The 21,362-nt window shown below is 50.0% G+C and overlaps 1 protein-coding gene across 1 annotated transcript in view; it reads left to right on the top strand.

Annotated features, from left to right (window-relative positions):
- Nucleotides 1-11,929, top strand: part of LOC135892884 (deleted in malignant brain tumors 1 protein-like) — a 59,912-nt gene extending 47,983 nt beyond the window's left edge. The window contains 4 exon segments of the mRNA XM_065420653.1: nt 2,142-2,471; nt 3,654-3,983; nt 10,661-10,774; nt 11,799-11,929. Coding sequence (XP_065276725.1) covers nt 2,142-2,471; nt 3,654-3,983; nt 10,661-10,774; nt 11,799-11,929 — 905 coding nt within the window.
- Nucleotides 11,930-21,362: the final 9,433 nt, after the last annotated feature.

Here is a 21,362-nt window from a genome sequence, read left to right as displayed (position 1 = left end):
TGGAGCACTTTGCATTTGTCTTTATTAAACTTCATCCTGTTTACCTCAGACCATTTCTCCAATTTGTTCAGATCATTTTGAATTATGACCCTATCCTCCAAAGCAGTTGCAATCACTCCCAGTTTGGTATCATCTGCAAACTTAATAAGCGTACTTTCTATGCCAATATCTAAGTCGTTGATGAAGATATTGAACAGAGCCGGTCCCAAAACAGACCCCTGCGGAACCCCACTTGTTATACTTTTCCAGCAGGATTGTGAACCATTTATAACTACTCTCTGAGAATGGTTATCCAGCCAGTTATGCACCCACCTTATAGTAGCCCGATCTAAGTTGTATTTGCCTAGTTTATCGATAGGAATATAATGTGAGACCATTGTGACGGGTTGGATCACAGAAACCCCCTTGGGAGCTGCCACCTAATGTACCAAGACTACTTCTATTCCTGTTTTCCCTGCCAGCTCAGGACTCCAGCACCCTGTCTTGCTGAGCCAGACACTCCCGTCTGCTCCAACACAGACCCAGGGTCTGAATTACTTGCTTCAAAGCTGCAAGTTTACCTGAAAGCAGCTCACAGAAGTATGCTTGTCTTTAGCACTCAGATGCCCAACTCCCAATGGGGTCTAAACCCAAATAAATCTGTTTTACCCTTTATAAAGCTTATACAGGGTAAACTCATAAATTGTTAACCCTCTATAACACTGATAGAAAGATATGTACAGTTGTTTGCTCCCCCAGGTATTAATACATACTCTGAGTTAATTAATAAGTAAAAAGGGATTTTATTAAATACAGAAAGTGGGATTTAAGTGTTTCAAAGTGGTAACAGACAGAACAAAGTCAGTCACCAAGAAAAATAAAATAAAATGCACAAATCTATGTCTAATCAAACTGAATACAGATAATCTCACCCTCAGAGATGCTTCAGTAAGTTTTTTCTCAGACTGGACACCTTCCAGGCCTGGGCCCAATTCTTTCCCCTGGTACAGCTCTTGTTCCCGCTCAGGTGATAGCTAGGGGATTCTTCATGATGGCTCCTCTCCTCCTCTCTGTTCTGTCCCACCCCTTTATATCTTTTGCATAAGGCGGGAACCCTTTGTCCCTCTGGGTTTCTACCCCCCCACACACTGGAAAAGCACAAGGTTAAAGATGGATTCCAGTTCAGGTGACATGATCACATGTCACTGCAAGACTTCATTACCCACTTGCCAGCACACAGGTATACAGGAAGACTCACAGGTAAAACACAGCCATCTGTAGACAATTGTCCTAGTTAATAGGAGTCATCAAGATTCCAAACCACCATTAATGACCCACACTTTGCATAATTACAATAGGCCCTCAGAGTTATATTTTATATTTCTAGTTTTAGATACAAGAGTGGTACATTTATACAAATACGATGATCACAGTCAGTAGATTATAAGCTTTGTAATGATACCTTACAAGAGACTTTTTGCATCGAGCATATTCCAGTTACATTATATTCACTTATTATCATGTTTTTATAAAACTATTCCAGTTACATTATATTCACTTATCACTGATCATTCTTAGAAACTCGAGGGATTGTTTTTCTCGTGGCAGCACGAGACCCCTGCAGGCTCCCATAGACTGATCCCCCAGAGCAACACAGAGTGTCTTTCTACACATTTCAGCGGGTGTTCAAAGTGCTGTTCACCCTGGTCTTTGAGCTGGGGGGCGTTGCAGACCCCTCTTGCCATGGCTCAATGGGAACAGTGTTCCCTACACTTTCCATGTCCAGCACTGTTGAGTGCTCACTAACTGTAAAGCAATTCAGGGTGCCACCTCCCACTGCCATGGGCCCACTCTGCTCTTCCTAAATGAGGAGTGTTGCCCATTTGTTGCATTAGCCATAGTGGGGCCTTGATGGGTTTCTTTAAGAGGAGAAATTGATTACACAAGTGAAGTGTTTCTTTGGTGCGATCTGATTTATTTACAAAGTCCTGTTTCCCTGAACACAGTACAAAACAAAAAGCAGCCGGCATTTTCCTTTCTCTCAATTTCCAGAGTCTGCCTCTCCAGCCAGTCCTGTGTCTCAAGGCGCTACGTTCCCTGTGTCACTAGAGATCAGATACACAGGAACCTCCCTGAGTGTTTATTCCCTTGGTTGTTTGCAGGCTCAGGCATCTCAGAAGTGGCTCCGCTCCGACTGGTGAACGGCCCAAGTCGCTGCGCTGGGAGAGTCGAGGTGCTTCACAACCAGCTGTGGGGAACCGTGTGTGATGGCAGCTGGGACTTGTCCGAGGCTGAAGTCGTGTGCAGGCAGCTGGGCTGTGGGACGGCGTTATCAGCGCCACGTGGGGCTCACTTTGGACAAGGATCTGACCGTGTGTGGCTGGATGAGGTTCAGTGCACAGGGGCAGAAGCTGCCCTCACCAAATGCAAGTCTAAGCCTTGGGGAGAGCATGGCTGTAACCCCGGAGAAGATGCCAGTGTTGTGTGCTCAGGTAACACCCAGGGCGGAAGGAGCCTGTGCTGCTGGAAGTGGGGTGGGGCTCTGCAGAGGGTGCTAACCCCTGGGAGTCAGCCTAGGTGTGTTGGTGTGTTTGTGTGTGTGTGTGTGTGTGTTTCAGGGTTTGTGTGTGATTGTCTCTGTACCTGTTTCTGGCAGTGTGTGTGTGTGTGTGTGAAGGGGTGTACACGGGACAGTCTATGGATATTTGCATACATGTGTGGCAGTTAGGGTTGCCAACCCTCCCAGACTGCCCGGGAGTCTCCCAGAATCGGCCTCCATCTCCCAGAGGCTACTGAAACCAATCCGGGAGATTTTAGGTGCTAAAAGTCCAGCAGCGCAGCAGGGCTAAGGCAGGCAGCCTACCTGCCCTGGCTCCACATGGCTCCCAGAAGCGACCAGCATGTCCCTCTTGTTCCTAGGTGCAAGGGTGCACAGGCGGTCTCTGCGCACTGCCCTGTCCTGAGTGCTGACTCTGCAGCTCCCATTGGCTGCAGTTCCCATCCCCCTCCTGCACTCCAACCGCCTGCCCCAGCCCTAAGCCCCCTCCCGCACCCAAACTCCCTCCCAAAGCCTGCACCCCGCACCCTCTCCTGCACCCCAACCACCTGCCCCAACCGGATGAAAGTGAGGGTGGGGGAGAGTGAGCGACGGAGGGAGGGAGGATGCAGTGAGCGGGGGCGGGGCCTCGGAGAAGGTGGCAGGGCAAGAGTGTTTGGGTTTCTGCGATTAGTTGGCAACCCTAATGGCAGTATGTATGCATGTGACAGTGTGTGTATTTGAGGCAATGTGTGTGTGTGCATAACGACGTATGGGGGTTGTGCATGGGACTCTGTGTATGTGTCTGCTTGTGAGGCAGCATGTGTATGGGGGGGCAGTATGTATGTGTGTTTGTGTGCGTTTGAGGTAATGTGTGTTTGTCCGCACAGGGCCATATAGCGGTTGTGCATGGGACTCTGTGTGTGTGTGTGTCTGCATGTATCACAGCATATGTATGGGGGAGTGCATGTGTGTGTGAGTGTGTGAGTGCGCGCACACATGCACACAGGTGGGATGAAATAGAAATGGCTCCTCTCTGCTCTGTGCAGACACACACACCCCATCTGCGTGCAGTGCTGTGCATCCGGGCACCTGGCAGCTGGGAACAGCCTCTCATGCCCTGTGCTTTGTGTTTCAGATCAGGGCCAGCTGAGGCTGCGGCTGATGAGTGGCCCAAGCCCCTGCTCCGGGCGAGTGGAGGTGCTGATTAACGACACCTGGGGTGCCGTGTGTGACGCCGGCTGGGGCCTGACGGAGGCGGGAGTGGTGTGCAAGCAGCTGGGCTGCGGCACGGTGCTGTCAGCCCCGGGGGTTGCTCAGTTCGGCCACGGGGCCGGCGACGTCTGGCTGGACGGCGTGAGCTGCTCGGGCCAGGAGTCTCTCATCAGCGAGTGCCAGCTGAGCCGGCTGGGTCCCGGGCTGTGTGGCCGTGGCTCCGAGGCCAGCGTGGTGTGTGCTGGGCAGGCTGGTGAGTGCCCAGCGCCGTAGCCATGCCCATGTTCCTGCAGACACGGGGTGGGGGGGAGTGACACCCTGGCCGAGGTTACTGACTGTCCCAGAGGTTCCCACAGCCCTGCTCAGCCTGGGGCACCACTCCTGGGTCTCTGAGCAGCCTCCTCCGCCACAGGGCTCCCTCTCCTGCCAGCCCTGGGTCCTGTGCTGGAGTCTGCTACCCCTGCAGGCAGACCCAGAGCACAGATCTGGGGGGCAGACAGCCTGTGGGGCCTGGGGGAGGAGTCTGGGGGCAGGGCCTGAGAAGGAGTCTGAGGGACAGGGCCTGTGGGAGAAGCTGGGGAGAGGCCTCTGGGAGTTAGTTCCCCAACACTCTCTATAACACATCCCTCTCCCTCGGACTCTTTGGGCTGGGAATGGTCCCTGGGGGCAGCCCAGCCCTGAGCCGCCTCCAGCACCCCAACTCCCTGCCCCAGCCCTGAGTCCCCTCCTGCACCCAAACTCCCTTCCAGAGACCGCACCCCCTCCTGCACTCCAACCCCCAGCTCTGAGTCCCCTGCTGCACCCAAACTCCCTCCCAGATTCTGCATCCCCTCCTGCACCCCAGCCCCTGGCCTGAGCCACCTCCTGCACCCAAACTCCCTCCAAGAGCCCTGTCAAGGCTGTATCCCTACTTTGAACTTTAGGGTACAAATGTAGGGGCCTGCATGAAGACTTCTAAGCTTAACTACCAGCTTAGTTCTGGTCCGCTGCCACCATCCCAAAGCTAATTCCCTTTCCTGGGTAGCCTTGAGAGACCTTCACCAATTCCCTGGTGAATACAGATCCAAATTCCTTGGATCTTAAATAAGGAGAAATTGACCCTTCCCCCCCCCTTCCTTTCACCAACTCCTGGTGAATAAAGATCCAAACCCCTTTTAGATCTTAAAACAAGGAGAAATCAATCAGGTTCTTAAAAAGAAGGCTTTTAATTAAAGAAAAAGGTAAAAATCATCTCTGTAAAATCAGTATGGAAAATAACTTTACAGGGTAATCAAACTTAAAGAGCTCAGAGGACCCCCCCTCTTCTGTCTTAGGTTCAAAGTACAGCAAACAAAAATAAACACTCTGGTAAAAGGTACATTTACAAGTTGAGAAAACAAAGTAAATCTAAGACGCCTTGCCTGGCTTTTACTTACAATTTTGAAATAAGAGAGACTTGTTTAGAAAGATGGGGAGAACCTGGATTGATGTCTGGTCCCTCTCAGTCCCAAGAGCGAAAAACCCCTTAAAACAAAGAGCACACACAAAAGCCTTTCCCCCCCCCCAAGATTTGAAAGTATCTTGTCCCCTTATTGGTCCTCTGGGTCAGGTGTCAGCCAGGTTACCCGAGCTTCTTAACCCTTTACAGGTAAAAGGATTTGGAGTCTCTGGCTAGGAGGGATTCCATAGCACTGTACACAGGAGAGCTGTCACCCTTCCCTTTATAGTTATGACACGCCCCCCAAATCACAGATAGTGTTGGACGTCCGGTTCCACACTGGCTGTGATTTCTTCCTGGAGCTCTAGGAGAAAACAGAGTTAACAAGACACATGTACCTTTAGACATACTACTGATTATATAAAAACTAACAATATGTTTCATTACAAGAACAATTGTTAACCAGTTAACTCTGGGAAACTTTCCCGGGAGAGTGCATCAGCCACTTTGTTAGAAGCTCCCGAAATGTGTTGTATTTCAAAATCAAAATCTTGGAGAGCTAAACTCCACCGAAGAAGTTTTTTGTTATTTCCCTTGGCAGTATGAAGCCACTGTAGCGCAGCATGGTCTGTTTGTAGTTGGAAACGCCGTCCCCAAACATATGGGCGTAGCTTTTCCAGTGCGTACACAATGGCGTAGCATTCCTTTTCGCTGATTGACCAGTGGCTTTCCCTCTCAGACAGTTTCTTCCTGAGAAACACGACAGGATGGAATTCTTGATCCGGTCCCTCCTGCATTAAAACTGCTCCCACGCCTCGCTCGGAAGCATCTGTGGTTACTAGGAACGGTTTGTCAAAGTCTGGGGCCCTTAGCACAGGGTCAGACATGAGTGTTGCCTTAAGCTGGTTAAAGGCCTTTTGACACTTATCAGTCCACTGAACTGCATTTGGCTGTTTCTTTCTGGTTAGGTCTGTCAGCGGGGCGGCGATTTGGCTGTAGTGTGGTACAAATCGCCTATAATATCCGGCCAAGCCTAAGAAGGATTGGACCTGTTTCTTTGACTTTGGAACCGGCCACTTTTGGATAGCATCCACTTTGGCCTGTAGGGGATTTATAGTTCCTTGACCCACCTGGTGCCCCAGGTATGTCACTCTGTTTTGGCCTATTTGACACTTTTTAGCCTTAACAGTTAGTCCTGCCTGCCGGATGCGCTCGAAGACTTTTTTCAGGTGCTCCAGGTGTTCTGTCCATGAATCAGAAAAAATGGCCACATCATCGAGATAGGCAACTGCAGATTCTCCCAATCCCGCCAAGAGACCATCTACAAGTCTTTGGAAGGTGGCGGGTGCATTTCGCAACCCGAAAGGGAGTACATTGAATTCATACACCCCTGCCTGGGTGACGAAGCCTGACCTTTCCTTAGCGGGTTCATCTAGTGGTACTTGCCAGTACCCTTTGGTTAAGTCTAAAGTAGAGATGAATTGGGCATGTCCCAATTTTTCCAATAGCTCATCTGTGCGTGGCATTGGATAGTTGTCAGGACGAGTTACAGCATTTAGCTTACGGTAGTCCACGCAAAAGCGTATTTCCCCATCTGGTTTGGGAACTAGAACCACTGGAGATGCCCATGCACTGGTAGAGGGGCGGATTATACCCATCTGTAGCATGTCCTGGATCTCCCTTTGTATAGCAACTTGGGCATGAGGTGACTCCCGGTAGGGTGGGGTTCTAATTGGGTGAGCATTACCTGTGTCAATGGAGTGGTATGCCCGTTCGGTCCGTCCTGGAGTGGCTGAGAAAATCCGTGCAAAGCTTGTGCACAGCTCCTTTATCTGCTGTCGCTGCAGACGTCCCAGGGTCGTGGAGAGGTTCACCTCTTCCACGCCACCATTCCTTTTTCCTTCGTAGTAGACACCTGCAGGCCACTCCGCGTCATCTGTTTCCTGGGCTGTAAACTGGCAAACGTTTAATTCTCTAGAATAAAAGGGCTTAAGAGAATTAACATGGTATACCTTAGGCTTTATGTTGGAGGTGGGGGAGGCTATGAGATAGTTAACAGCTCCTAGGCGCTCCTGGACCGTGAATGGTCCTTCCCATGACGCTTCCATTTTATGGGCCTGGAGCGCCTTTAAGACCATGACTTGGTCTCCTACTTTGAAGGACCGTTCTCTGGAATGTTTATCATACCAGGCCTTTTGCTCTTCCTGAGCATCCTTTAGGTTTTCTTTAGCAAGGGCTAAAGAGTGTCGGAGGGTGTTTTGTAGGTTGCTTACAAAGTCTAGAATGTTAGTTCCTGGAGAAGGTCTAAACCCCTCCCATTGCTGCTTCACCAACTGTAATGGCCCCTTAACCTCGCGGCCATACACAAGTTCAAATGGTGAAAACCCTAAACTGGGATGTGGTACAGCCCTGTAGGCAAAAAGCAACTGCTGCAACACTAGGTCCCAATCATTGGAGTGTTCATTTACGAATTTACGTATCATGGCCCCCAAAGTTCCATTAAACCTCTCCACCAGACCATTGGTTTGATGGTGATGAGGGGTGGCAACCAAGTGATTCACCCCATGAGCTGCCCACAGGTTTTTCATGTTCCCTGCCAGGAAATTAGTTCCCGAATCTGTAAGGATGTCGGAGGGCCAACCTACCCTGGCAAAAATGTCTGCTAATGCCTGGCACACACTTTTAGCCTTGGTGTTGCTTAAGGGTACAGCTTCCGGCCATCGGGTAGCAAAATCCATGAAAGTCAGTACGTACTGCTTTCCTCTGGGTGTCTTCTTTGGGAAAGGACCCAGAATATCCACAGCTACTCGCTGAAATGGGACCTCAATTATGGGTAGTGGCTGGAGAGGGGCTTTAACCTGGTCTTGGGGCTTTCCCACTCGTTGGCACACCTCACAAGACCGGACATAATTAGCAACGTCCTTGCCCATTCCCTCCCAGTGGAAGGACTTCCCCAACCGGTCTTTGGTTCTGTTCACCCCAGAATGGCCACTGGGATGATCATGGGCTAAGCTCAAGAGTTTTACCCGATACTTAGTGGGAACTACCAGCTGTCTTTGAGGATGCCAGTCTTCCTGGTGCCCACCAGAAAGAGTCTCCTTGTATAAAAGTCCTTTTTCTACAACAAACCGGGATCGGTTAGAAGAGCTGAGAGGCGGTGGGGTGCTCCGCGCCGCCGCCCAAGCTTTTTGAAGGCTGTCATCTGCTTCCTGCTCGGCCTGGAACTGTTCCCTTGATGCTGGAGACATCAGTTCCTCCTTGGACTGTGGACTGGGGCTTGGTCCCTCTGGAAGCGATGTAGGTGCTGGGGCTTTTTCCATTGACTGTGAACCGCTGTTCGCTGGTGCATTATGTGGTATTTCAGGCTCTGGCTGAGCCTCTTGGGTAGGGTTATCTGCTGCTTCCGCCAGTTTAGGCTCGCTGGTGCCCTCTGGCATTGGAGTTGTAGATGGGGTTGCAAGCGCTGGACTCAGTGCTGGCAATGGTTCTGGTGCTGGTTGCGTTGCCAGTTCCGGTTCTGGGACTGGCTTTGGCTGGGTCTCTGGGATTGGATCCACTACGGCTGTTGCAGTCGTTGGCAGGGGATCCGGTTCCACCACCTGTGTTTGGGTCTCCGGTAACACAGACGGGGCCCTGGTGGACGGCTCAGGAACAGGGATGGGGGTGAAAGCTTGCTTAGCCTGGCTGCGGGTGACTATTCCCACCCTCTTGGCTAGCTTCACATGGTTGGCCAAGTCTTCCCCCAGCAGCATGGGAATGGGATAATTGTCATAGACTGCAAAAGTCCACATTCCTGACCAGCCCTTGTACTGGACATGCAACTTGGCTGTAGGCAAGGTTACAGACTGTGACACGAAGGGTTGAATTGTCACTGTAGCCTCCGGGTTGATGAGTTTGGGGTCCACTAGGGATTGGTGAATAGTTGACACTTGTGCCCCAGTGTCTCTCCAAGTGATAACCTTCTTTCCGCCCACTCTCAAGGTTTCCCTTCGCTCCAAGGGTATGAGAGAGGCATCTGGGTCTGGGGTTCCTTGGTGTGATTGGGGTGTAATGAACTGTAATCGGTTGGGGTTCTTGGGGCAGTGAGCCTTTATATGCCCCAGTTCATTACATTTAAAACATCGCCCTGCTAAGGTATCACCGGGGCGATGTTGGTTGATGGAGACTGGTGTGGTTGGGTGAGAAGGCGTCTGGGGTTTCCCTTGGGATGTGGGTAGCCTTGAGAGACCTTCACCAATTCCCTGGTGAATACAGATCCAAACTCCTTGGATCTTAAATAAGGAGAAATTGACCCTTCCCCCCTCCTTCCTTTCACCAACTCCTGGTGAATACAGATCCAAACCCCCTTTGGATTTTAAACAAGGAGAAATCAATCAGGTTCTTAAAAAGAAGGCTTTTAATTAAAGAAAAAGGTAAAAATCATCTCTGTAAAATCAGTATGGAAAATAACTTTACAGGGTAATCAAACTTAAAGAGCTCAGAGGACTCCCCTCTGTCTTAGGTTCAGAGTGTAGCAAACAAAGATAACCACTCTAGTAAAAGGTACATTTACAAGTTGAGAAAACAAAGTAAATCTAAGACGCCTTGCCTGGCTTTTACTTACAATTTTGAAATAAGAGAGACTTGTTTAGAAAGATGGGGAGAACCTGGATTGATGTCTGGTCCTTCTCAGTCCCAAGAGCGAACAACCCCTTAAAACAAAGAACACACACAAAAGCCTTTCCCCCCCCCAAGATTTGAAAGTATCTTGTCCCCTTATTGGTCCTCTGGGTCAGGTGTCAGCCAGGTTACCCGAGCTTCTTAACCCTTTACAGGTAAAAGGATTTGGAGTCTCTGGCTAGGAGGGATTCCATAGCACTGTACACAGGAGAGCTGTCACCCTTCCCTTTATAGTTATGACAAGCCCACATCCCCTCCCACACCAACCCCCTGCCTCAGTCTAGTGAAAGTCAGTGAGGACTTGGGAGAGCGAGCAACGGGGCAGGGGGGGATGGAGTGAGAAGGGGCGTGGCCTTGGGGAAGGAGCAGGGGACAGGTGTGGGGCAAGGGTGTTCGGGTTTATGTGATTAGGCAGTTGGCAACCCTACCCCTTAGCCACCTCCAGCGCAGGGCCCTGCACTGCCCCACACTCCACCCTCCTCCCCGGGGCCTGTGGCAGAGGGGGTGGGGTTGACCAGCCAAGGTTCTAAGGGCAAGGAACTCAATCCCGGGTGGGGCTGTGGGGTGGGGCAGGGAGGTGTCCTCAGGATGGGGGCTGTGGAGTGGGGGACAGAGTCAGACAAATAGGGATTGTGGGGAAGGAGAGGGAGTCAGCCGTGGGGGGGCCCATGGGGTGGGGACAGAGACAGGCCATGGGGAGTTATTGGGGAGGGGATGGAATCAGCCTTGGCAGGGGGCTCTGGGAGGGGAGAGAGTCAGTCTCAGGGGCTGTGGGGCAGAGGCAGGGGTCAGCCCCATGGTTGTGGCAGGTCCGTGGGGGGGGGGCATAGCTCACTGCCCGGCTCTCTCCCCAGGCTCCGGGCTGCTCTGGTCTGTGCTCCTTGGCCTGGGTGCTGTCATGGTGCTGATCTGCGGGGTCCTGCTCTGCTGGAGGATGCGGCGGGACAGAGCCGCTGGGAACCCCCTGGGTAAGAGCCCTGAACCCGGAGCACAGCGCTGCAAGGAAGCGGGGCTGGGATGAAGGTTGCCCTCCTGACCCTGGAGTCCAGCCCCAGCTGGAACCCAGTGCCCCTGAGTGGCAGCCCAGTGCCCTGTCCAGGCCCTGGGCTACCTCCCTGCCTGGGGACCTGCTGCTCTCACAGCTGCTGGGGACCCTGCTCTGGCTGCCACGCACAGGCCCAGTGTCCCGGCCTGCGGTTGCCCCGTCCCTACAGCCCTGCCCTGGCAGTGGTGTAGGGTTGCCAGGCATCCGGTTTTCGACCGGAACGCCCGTTCGAAAAACGACCATGGCAGCTCCGGTCAATGGCGCAGTTGGGGTCCGGGGCTATGGCAGGTTCCACACGCTGCCTCCGCCCCGAGTGCTGGCTCCACAGCTCTCATTGGCTGGGAACCGCAACCAATGGGAGCTGTGAGGGCGGTGCCTGCAGATGCGAAGGCAGCACGCAGAGCATCCCTGGCCGCCCATGCACCTAGGGGCCGCAAGGACCTGGTGGCCGCTTCCTGGGAGCCACAGTAAGCGGCGCAGGGACCTTGCACCCCTAACCCCCTCCCAGACCCTCACCCCTTGCTCCAACCTGAAGTCCACTCCCACACCCAAACTCCCTCCTGGAGCCTGTCCCCCCACACACACATCCCAACCCCCTGTCCCAGCTCCCTCCTGCACCCCAAACTCCTCTTCCCCGCCCCTGCCATAGAGCCCACAGCCCCAGCCGGAGCCCTCACCTCCTCCCCCCCGCACCCAACCACCCTGCTCCAGTCAGGTGAAAGTGCATGAGGGTGGGGGAGAGTGAGCGATGGAGGGAGGGGGCATGGAGCGAGTGGGGGCGGGGCCTTGGAGAAGGGGAGGGGTAGGGGTGTTCAGCTTTGTGCGATTCGAAAGTTGGCAATCCTACGGTGGGGTCCCATTCACAAGGCACCCTGGCACCTGGGTGAGGTGGGGCTGGGGGCAAAGGTCATTGGCCCGGGTGCTTCACCCTGTCCTCTTGCTTGCAGGCCATGTGCACCTGGAGGAGCTGGGGGCTCCAGGGACCCCGCCCCAGTCCCAGGGTGCGGCAAATCCAGAGCCCCCGGAGGACCCCGACAGCGAGATGACCTGGCTGGTGAGGGAAGACATGGTGCTGTGAGAGCCGCATGCCAGCCAGGCTGGGCTGGTCTCCGCCTGCAGTGAGAGATGGGCCGGTGGGATCCTGCACAAAGCAGCCCCAGGGCTACCAGCTGCCTGGACTGTGGGGACGCTGATGGGGCTCGTCTGGGGGCTGGGGGTCTCCACTCCCCCTGTGGGGGCCCTGGCACCAATGTCCCCCCAGCTAACTTGGAAGGCTCCCCTGCTCCGCCCCAGCCCCAGCTTTCCCTGGTGTAGCTCCCAGCAGCTCCGATGCCCATCCCTGAGCAGCCTGTGCCCAGCCATGCAGACAGCATGTGGTGCGCCCTGCAGAGCCATTGTCTGGTGCACTGGGACAGTCGGTTCCTTCCCCACGACACGACCATCCCAACATTTAAATGAGCTATGGGGAGAGATTGACTATGGGTGTCTGCCTGTTCCTGATGCGCCAGGCCCTGGTAAAGCCTGGTGTTCTCATCTGTCTGTGCCCAATACAGCCTGATCTCAGGGCACCAGGCCCTGTCTGTCTGTCTGTCTGTGCCCAATGCCCCCTGAACTCGGGGCGCCAGGCCCCATCTGTCTGTCTGTGCCCAATACACCCTGATCTCAAGGCACCAGGCCCTGTCTGTGTGTCTGTGCCCAATGCCCACTGAGCTCAGGGGGCCAGGCCCCATCTGTCTGTCTGTGCCTGATTCCCCCTGAACTCAGGACGCCAGGCCCCATCTGTCTGTCTGTGCCCGATGCCCCCTGAGCTCAGGGCACCAGGACCTGTCTCCTCTCTCTGTGCCCAATGCCCCCGGAGCTCGGGGCACCAGGCCCCATCTCTCTGTGCAGCAGCCAGCTCGGGCCCCCAGTAAATGATCATTACAGCTTCTAGTGTGTAGATACGGTGCAGAACTGAGTGCAGCTGCATGATGGTGCCTTGCTTACTAGAAAGGAATGGGCTGGGTTACAGATACAGATACAGAGAGCTTCCCTCTAACCTTCCCAAATTCCCGCCCCGCTCTGTCCTGGCCCCTCAGTCCTGCCCCACCCGCTCCTTGTGCTGTATAAATACCCTGCGGTAATATTACACAGCTAGACACGGAGACAGCAGCTGTGTCCAGACACGAGCCCTCTTGCACATTTCACAGGGGATGATGTTGGGGAACAACCACATTATTCCCCCTTCTCTTTGCCTTAGTAGCATATTGAGAGCTGAAAGATGGGTTTTTGCCATTTTCTGATTTCTTGTAATTCCTAAAAACTTCCACAAGGTGTCACTGGCTCTCTACTCCTCGAAATGCTCCCCTCTCACCCCCTCTGTAGAAGGGTGACCATATGTCCTGTTTTGGCAGGGACAGTCCCCTTTTTCAGCTCTCTTCTGGCCGTCCCTACTTTTTCACTAAAACTGGACATTTGCCCTGATTTGTGAAGGAAGCGCTGCCTTCAGAGCTGTCCCCCCGGGCAGCAGTCCCCGCTCTCCGACAGGGGTTAGTGGCAATGCTCTCCTACGTAAACGCTGATTTTTTCTGGTTAGCTGAGTTGCAGCGGCAGGCTGAAAGCAGCGTGATGGTCTCTTCCCAGCTCCAAGGTTTGCCTCGCTTTGGAGCCTGAGTGTTGAGACAGTGTGAAATAGGAAGGGGGTTTAATTGTACGTTTTGTTTTAGCTCAGAGTCTCCCTGAGCCAAAAAAGCTGCCTGTCGTAGAGGCAGAGAGCCGTGCCCAGATGCTGGGCTGGGCCAGTGTTCCGAGAAAGCCTTGTGAAGGAACACTTGCAAATCAATTCTACCCTGGTGTTTCAGTAGCGGATTTACCAGGCCATAGAGATCTCTGGAGATTAACTTGGCCCATAGCAAGAAATTGGTTCAGCAAAATAGGGTCTGTCAGGAGCAGGGTGCCAGCCAGAGGCAGACTGATATGTATCCAAAACATCCCTACAAGGAGCACACACAGTTCATTCACACACATGTTCTCCTTTGTCAAGGGCTGGTTGTGTTACAAGTAAGGGTGGCAATACTACCATGCTACTCTTACTTCTTTGCTGCTGCTGGCGGGGGTGCTGTCTTCAGAGCCAGGCAGGCCAGCAAGCAGCTGATGCTCTCCATTGCCCAGCTGTGAAGGCAATGCTGCCACCAGTCACATGATGTTGCCAGGTGATGCTTTTGGTTGTTTTTTGGGGGGTGGGGGGGCTTATGCATACCTGTGTCCTTAGAAGAATCAATAGTTTGTGTGTGGTCATTTTTTGCTATAAAAATGTCTAGGAAACATCTGTGTAATTGTAATGAAGACCTCCAAAGACAGTTCAAGTTTTAAAAAAAAAAGACACTTCAACATTGGACAACAGCAAAGTTGTATGTGAGACATGTGGAGCACATTTCTCCATTGCCAGAAGCGGTCGTAATGACATTACCCAACACCTTCAAAGCAAGAAACACAGAGATGCTGATAAAAGTAAGTGTTTAACACCAAGTGTTTCAGGATTTTTTTCTGAGGCAAGACACAGTAGCTGAAAAAGTTTTTGCCAATGAGGGAGTGTTTGCTTACCACTCAGTGTGGCACGCACACAGTTTCCAGTCTAGTGACTGTACATCACAGTTAATTAGGAAACTATGCCAGTCTAAGTTTTCATCTGCTCGCACAAAATCTGAGGCAATCACTTGCAACGTCTTAGCCCCTTTATCCATTGAAAAAAATGCAGCTTGAGTTGGATAAGTTCCTTCATTATGCTTGCCCACCCCTGTTCTGCATGCTTCCCAAGATACACAAACAGGGAAACCCAGGCAGATCCATCATAGCTGGCCATGGCACTCTTACTGAAGGAATATCAGGATTCATAGAAACCATCCTCAAAGCACTCACCACACAAAATAGCTGCGAAAGCAGTAGGACAATGGAACAGACTGCCTAGGAAGGTTGTGGAAGCTCCTTCACTAGAGGATTTCAGAAGGAGGCTGGAGCCATCTGGCTGCATGGGCGATGGGTGGAGCCCACTTTGGGGATGCTAACCCAGGCTCCACCCCTTCCACCCCCTTCCCACAGCTAGAGCCCTGAGACCTCCTCCCTGTCCCCCCCTTCCTCTCCCCGTGGCGGGTGTAGTGCGAGAAATTGCTATCTGTAGGAATTTGGTACATCAGATAGCATTTTTTTTACAATTCCTTACATATGAGTTACTGCTATAGGTAGCAAATTCCTACACATAGCAATTTCTCACACTACACCGGAGCCTCCAGACCCCTCCCCTGGAGGAGCCCCAAAACACCCCCCTCGGCTGGAGGAGTCCCCTCATGCCCAGAGGAGCCCCCCCCCCGGAGGAGCCTGGGGCCGGCCAAAGCCCCAAGGCCCTCTGTGACATTCTATACCTTGGGGGAGCATCCTGGAACCCCCATATTCCCTATTTTCTTATAATGGTGATCTTACATATAAAGCATGTCTTGTAAGGTACCAGGGGAAAGGTTATAACCTGCTGAAAGTCATTTCTCTATCCATATATGTATATCGTTAATGCATATGAAGTTATGAGAATTGTGTTGTATGATTGTCACTAAAACATGCTGTAAATTGGGGAATCAGACAGATATTAGCTCCCCAGAGGCAACAACAAGGAAAGTAACCAGGCGGGTGTCAAACAACCATCAACAGCCATTGTCCAGGAAGGGTGCTACAATTCAATGACTCACCTGCATAAGGCCACACCGGGGGAATTGCTCAACTTTGCCTGGGGACTCAGCAATGCCCCAGACGTGTCTGGACTTGTGTTCTCCAAGAACATGGACTGAGGGTATAAAACAGACACAGAAGCCATGTTCTGGGCCCTTCTCCTGCCCCCACTTATGCTGCAAGGACATAAGACACTGAGAAGAAGACAAGACTCCAACAGAGGAGATTGGCCCAGATTTAAGGAACAAATCTGTATATTAAGGACTGCAATATCCAGTGGGGTGAGAAAAACTGCTTAATCTAGATGTTGTCCAGTCTAATAGGGTTGAGAGTTTAGACTGTGTGCTTATATTTTATTTCTTTTGGTAACTAACTGACTTTTTGCCTACCACTTAATATCACTTAAAATCCATCTCTTATAGTCAATACATTTGTTTAATTGTTTATCTTTACCAGTGTGTTTGTATGAAGTGTGGGGTAAATCTGCTCAGGTTTGATAAAGGCTGGTGTATGTCCACTTCCCATTGTGGAAGTGGTGAACCAATTAATAAATTTGCACTGCCCATCTTGAGCAGTGCAAGATGGTATATTCCTGAGGTACAGTGCCAGGAGCTGAGGGGATTTGGCTGGTGACCTTTCTCTGTGTGATTCAGGAGTGGCTCTGGGAGCATTCATGCAATCTAGCTGGGTGTGGGGCTCCACAAGCGGTTGTGCTGAGTGATCACAGCGCCTGGAGGGGTTTGCTGCTTGTCACTAGCAAAGCATTGTGAGAGACAGCCCAGACTGGAGAGAGTTAAGGGGGCACAGTGGTCCCACAGGCCCAGGCTGCGGGATCCCCTCACACACACACACACCCCTACCTGCTCAGAGGGTCCAGGGCCAGCTGCAGCTTCATCGTGCAGCGCCTCCCCTCCCCAGACCCCAAGCCGCCCGAAGAAAGCGTCTCTCAGGCTTTTCTCCAGAAGAAGCTTTTGATAAGCCTCATGCAGGTTCTGGGGTGGCTGTGGAGGCGGTATGTGCTACTCAGCTTCCCGGGTTCATCAATCATTTCCCTGGAGCCCAGGGAGATGACTGATGAACTTGGGAAGCTGAATAGCACATACCGCCTCCTCAGGCACCCTGGAACCTGCATAGGGCATAATAAATCAAAAACTTCTCCCCCAAATCCCGCAACCGGGGGTTCGGTGGCCACGGCAGCACCAGGGGAGGCTGAGCCTGCCCTGGCCTATTATATCCACCATCCATGGCTGGCTGTCTTTCTGATTCCCTTAGTAACATTACTACAGAATTCCTCAGTATCTTCATTGATGCATTGCTCAATCACATATTCCTCACTTTTGCTTCTTAAGAATTTCCAAATTGCCTATTTAGTGGGGATATTATCCTTGCCTTCAGTATTTCCTTGATCTATAATTAATGTCAGGAAGTGGTCACCACCCAGGCCTTCCTCTCTATACATTTCCCTGCTGCATTCACTTGCTATGTTGCTAGAAGTTCTTCACAGTTCCAGACATGAGAAACTTCTGTCTACCGTATTGAACGTGGTAGGTACTCCATCATTTAATGTCACTAAGTTATTCTCTTCAAGGAATTTCTGTAAATATTTTCCACTGTTACCATTTTCCTTACTTCCCCGCAATCCGCTGTGACTACTCAGATCAGCACACATAATGAACGGGCATGTGACATCTGTAATCAATTCTTTCAGGTCCATAGCCTAGTTTCCTGCATGGGCTATTGTGACACCCATGGGGTACAACCTGGACTGTGGGTCTGCTGTGTCCCCTTTTACTTTCTGGATCAGGGTACCTCTCATACTGCTCTGCTAGTGACAAACAACCCCTTCAGGCTTCACTCTCACACAGCTATTAGCATGTGAAGGCCAAAGTTACATGCAGGCTCTCACAGCCTCTCATGAACTATACTCAGGAAGACACCAACAAATCCTCCCAGCCACAGCCTTACACCCCAGAAATGTACCATCTTACATTGTTCAAGACCTTCCCTTGAACAATGCACGCTCATTAATTAGTTTGCCACTTCATCAAAGGATAGTGGACATGCACCAGCCTTTGCAATCTGAGCAGATTCCCCAAGAACTTTAAACAAACCTGCTAGTAAGGATAAAACATAAAAATACGTTTATTAACTGCAGAAAGATAGATTTTAAGTGATTATAAGTGTTAGGCACAAAGGTCAGAGATAGTTACCTTAAAAACATAAAAAGTAAACATGGTTTCTAAATCCTAAACTTTTAGTCTAAGCAAGAGTTGAATTGAACAGCTTTTCTCACCCTAACAGATGGTACAAGCAGGTTACAGTTCCTCAATACACAGACTGGAGTCCCTTTCCAGTCTGGGACCACTCTTCCCCAGTTCAAAGTCTTTATCTGACAGACATCTTCCAGGTGTTGATTTGGGAGGGGGAGAAAGGCCAAGTGATGATGTCACTTCCACTCTGTGACACAGGACCAGAAAGGGTTACACAACTAGCAAGCTAATTGATGAAATTCAGCATTTAGAGACATGTTAGAGAAGACTATAAATGGTAATTAGGGCATTCCTTATAAATAATTAACAGCCATGTTACATGAACTAAGGCTTTGAAATGCAAACCTGTATTGTTAGAGAATTAGAGGTAATACTAATTGTATGTGTTTATTTATGCCTTGTTAATGTTAACCATGTAAACAGACATTTCCTAGCTATTGATTCAGAGATTAAAAGCTTAAGCTTCATTCAGGGGAAGTTTGAGTCGTAAGATTGAGGTCTCCCGTCCCATCTGGACCACCCTGAGATTGAATATTTGGTCATTGGACTTATAACCTGATGAACTGATTCTTAAAAGGACTCACTGCAACCCTAAAGCTCACCATCTCTACTATGACACTGACCTAAGGACTCTATTCAAGTCTGCATATATAATGATCTTTTAACCAATACTCTCTCTCTCTCTTTTCTTTTTTAATAAATCTTAGTTAAGAAGAATTGGCTGTAAGTGTGTATTAGGGTAAGATCTGAAATATTCATTGACCTGGGAGGTAATGCGTCTGATCCTGGTGGAAGCGCACAGCTGGGTTGCTTTAAAGGAACTGTATTTTTGCCTTCTGGGTAACCAGTAAAGCATTGTGGAAGCTGTTTTTATTGCTGGCAATAACCATCAGTATTTAATTGCTGACAATAACCATCAGTTTTGGGGATTCTCTGCCCCATTCTTTGCAATTTGCCCTAATTGAGCAATCTCAGTGTGACTCCCCTGGGACCCCAGTCACACTCTCTTTTACACTTCTCCAGCTTGCTGGAAAAATCTTTGCTGTGAAGTGGGGATCAGGCAGTCCCATTGGTCAAGCAGTCTCCATTGCATATGTGCCTTTTCTAAGGGGTCTCTGGGATAGTGGATTCTTTTTTTGAGGGATGCTGATGATACATTAACGCTGTCTGGCTATTGATGGTTCCTCCTTTGTTGTCACTGAAAGGCTGGTTGTGGGTGCTCCCAACTTCACAACCTATTTCAGTAACACATATAGAAATACTTTATAACTTCACAGACCATGCTAATTCATACAATCCAACAGGATATTAATGTTCAACAAATCAAGACTTTTAAAATGATACCTCACGAGGTTTACTTTGTAGAAAACATATTGTAATCATATCACCATGGTGAATATGGAGGTTCCAGGGTGCTACTTTGAGGTACAGAATGTCACACAAATCCAATTATCATGGGGGGAGGGATAGGTCAGTGGTTTGCGTATTGGCCTGCTAAACCAAGGGTTGTGAGTTTAATCCTTGAGGGGGCCACCTAGGGATCTGGGGCAAAATCAATTCTTGGTCCTGCTAGTGAAGGCAGGGGGCTGGACTCAATAATCTTTCAGGGTCCCTTCCAGTTCTATGAGATAGGTATATCTCCATATATATATATATATTCATACTAAGATAAACACTTATTTTCTGCTGATTATTAACTGATCAATTATCAATTATATTTGGGGATAGATTCACAAGGAATTTCGGTGTGGCACTGCTCAGGAAGGGGATTCTTTCACTCGCTCATATTGAAGCTGTTCCAGTGTGGATAAACAATGGAAAACACATTGGGCTAGAGAGAAAACAAGCATAAGAATGACTGTGTACCCTAGTGGTTGGTACACTCATCGGGGAGGTGGGAGACCTGGGATCCAGACACTCTGCTCCGATGACTTTTTAAATTATTTCTCCACCATGGTACAACTTCAATAGGAGCGATTGGGGGCTTTTCCCCACATAAGGGTATCCTCAAGCTCAGTGATTACAATACCCATGTGGAGGGTGGCAGATCCTAATTCTCCTTTCCCCTCTCAGGTGGAAAGGGGAGTTGAACTGGGGATCTCCCATGCCTTAGGTGAGTACCCTAGCCACTGGGCTAAAAGTCACAAGCAAGGGCCTCTGCCCCCCTCCCCGTAGTTGTTTTGTGTTAGCTCGGCTATAAGGGCCCAATCTGGTAGGCAAGCTCCGAGCATGCTTACCAGATCAAGCCCCCAGCTAGTTAAGCAGAGAAACTCCTATTTTCCCAGTTCATGCATCGCTCTGGGACTTAGGCATCCAGATACCTGGCGTGGAGCTGCAGTGCGCAGGCTCAGAAGCAGGAACATAGGTACCTAGGGAATTTTTACTGGAAAAATTCAGGCGCCAGGTGAGTTAAGGCACCTTCAGGGTTCAGGAGCAGCTGAGCAGAGGTTTGGTGACTCTCAGTGTGGCCTGATTCTGGGATTTAGTCGCCTAAAGTTGCAATTAGGCGCCTACGTCCCTTTGTGAATCCGGCCCACACTGATTATCAGTCTTCTTTTCTAAGATTGGCTATTGCTGCCAATTACTGAAGAATATTGATGAATATTCTTCATTCCTAGTTATTGGTTACTATGGATTACTGTTTGCTTACTACCAATTCTGATCAGTTATTATTATTAATACTGATATCTACAGCTAACTATTATTGCTATCCAGTTATAGATTACTATGCTAATTGCTTTTTGATTATTGTTTACTAGCAATTATTTTGATCAGTAATTAAACGATTACTGTTTTTTTGTTACTGATTGCTGATTATTTATATTGATCACTGCTATTATAACCTAGTAATGATCAATTATTGATTGTTCACTAATAAGCTGGATTACTGATTAGTGATTATTATAACTGACTATTAAAATGATTGCTTGCTGATTACTGTGATGTAATACTGATTATTGTAATTGATTATTACTATTACTGATTATTGATTGCTATGATGGATGATTGATTACTCCTGACTCTAGTTGATAATGGTTACTATTATCAGTTACTAAGTGCTCTGATGGGGCACATCACTGATTACTCAGGTTAATTATTGATTGTTGTTGATTGCTGGTTGATTAGATAGTGGCTGATTCTTGATGATTAATTGATTATTGATGGCTATTATAAATTGCTGTGACAGGGCGTTGATTACCGATGGCTCGAATTGATTACTACGGATGGCTGATTGCTGTAACGTACAGCAGATTATTGGTGACCTATAAAGGATTGGTTACTGATAGGGGCTGTTAGTGGTTGGTGACTGATTGCTGGGGATTGGCCGCTGGGGTTGTTAGCGGTTGGTGATGGGTTCCTGATTGTTGGGAACTGGCCATTGGGGCTGTTAGCGGTTGGTGATCGGTTACTGATTGTTGGGGACTGGCCGTTGGGGCTGTCAGTGATCGGTTGTCGGTTACTGATTGTTGGGGACTGGCCGTTGGGGCTGTCAGTGATCGGTTGTCGGTTACTGATTGTTGGGGACTGGCCGTTGGGGCTGTCAGT

This window comes from Emys orbicularis, chromosome 21 (assembly GCF_028017835.1).
Source record: "Emys orbicularis isolate rEmyOrb1 chromosome 21, rEmyOrb1.hap1, whole genome shotgun sequence".
Classification (NCBI taxonomy): Eukaryota; Metazoa; Chordata; order Testudines; family Emydidae; genus Emys; species Emys orbicularis.
Note: the sequence above shows the minus strand (reverse complement) of the source record. Positions and strands in the feature narration are given on the sequence as shown.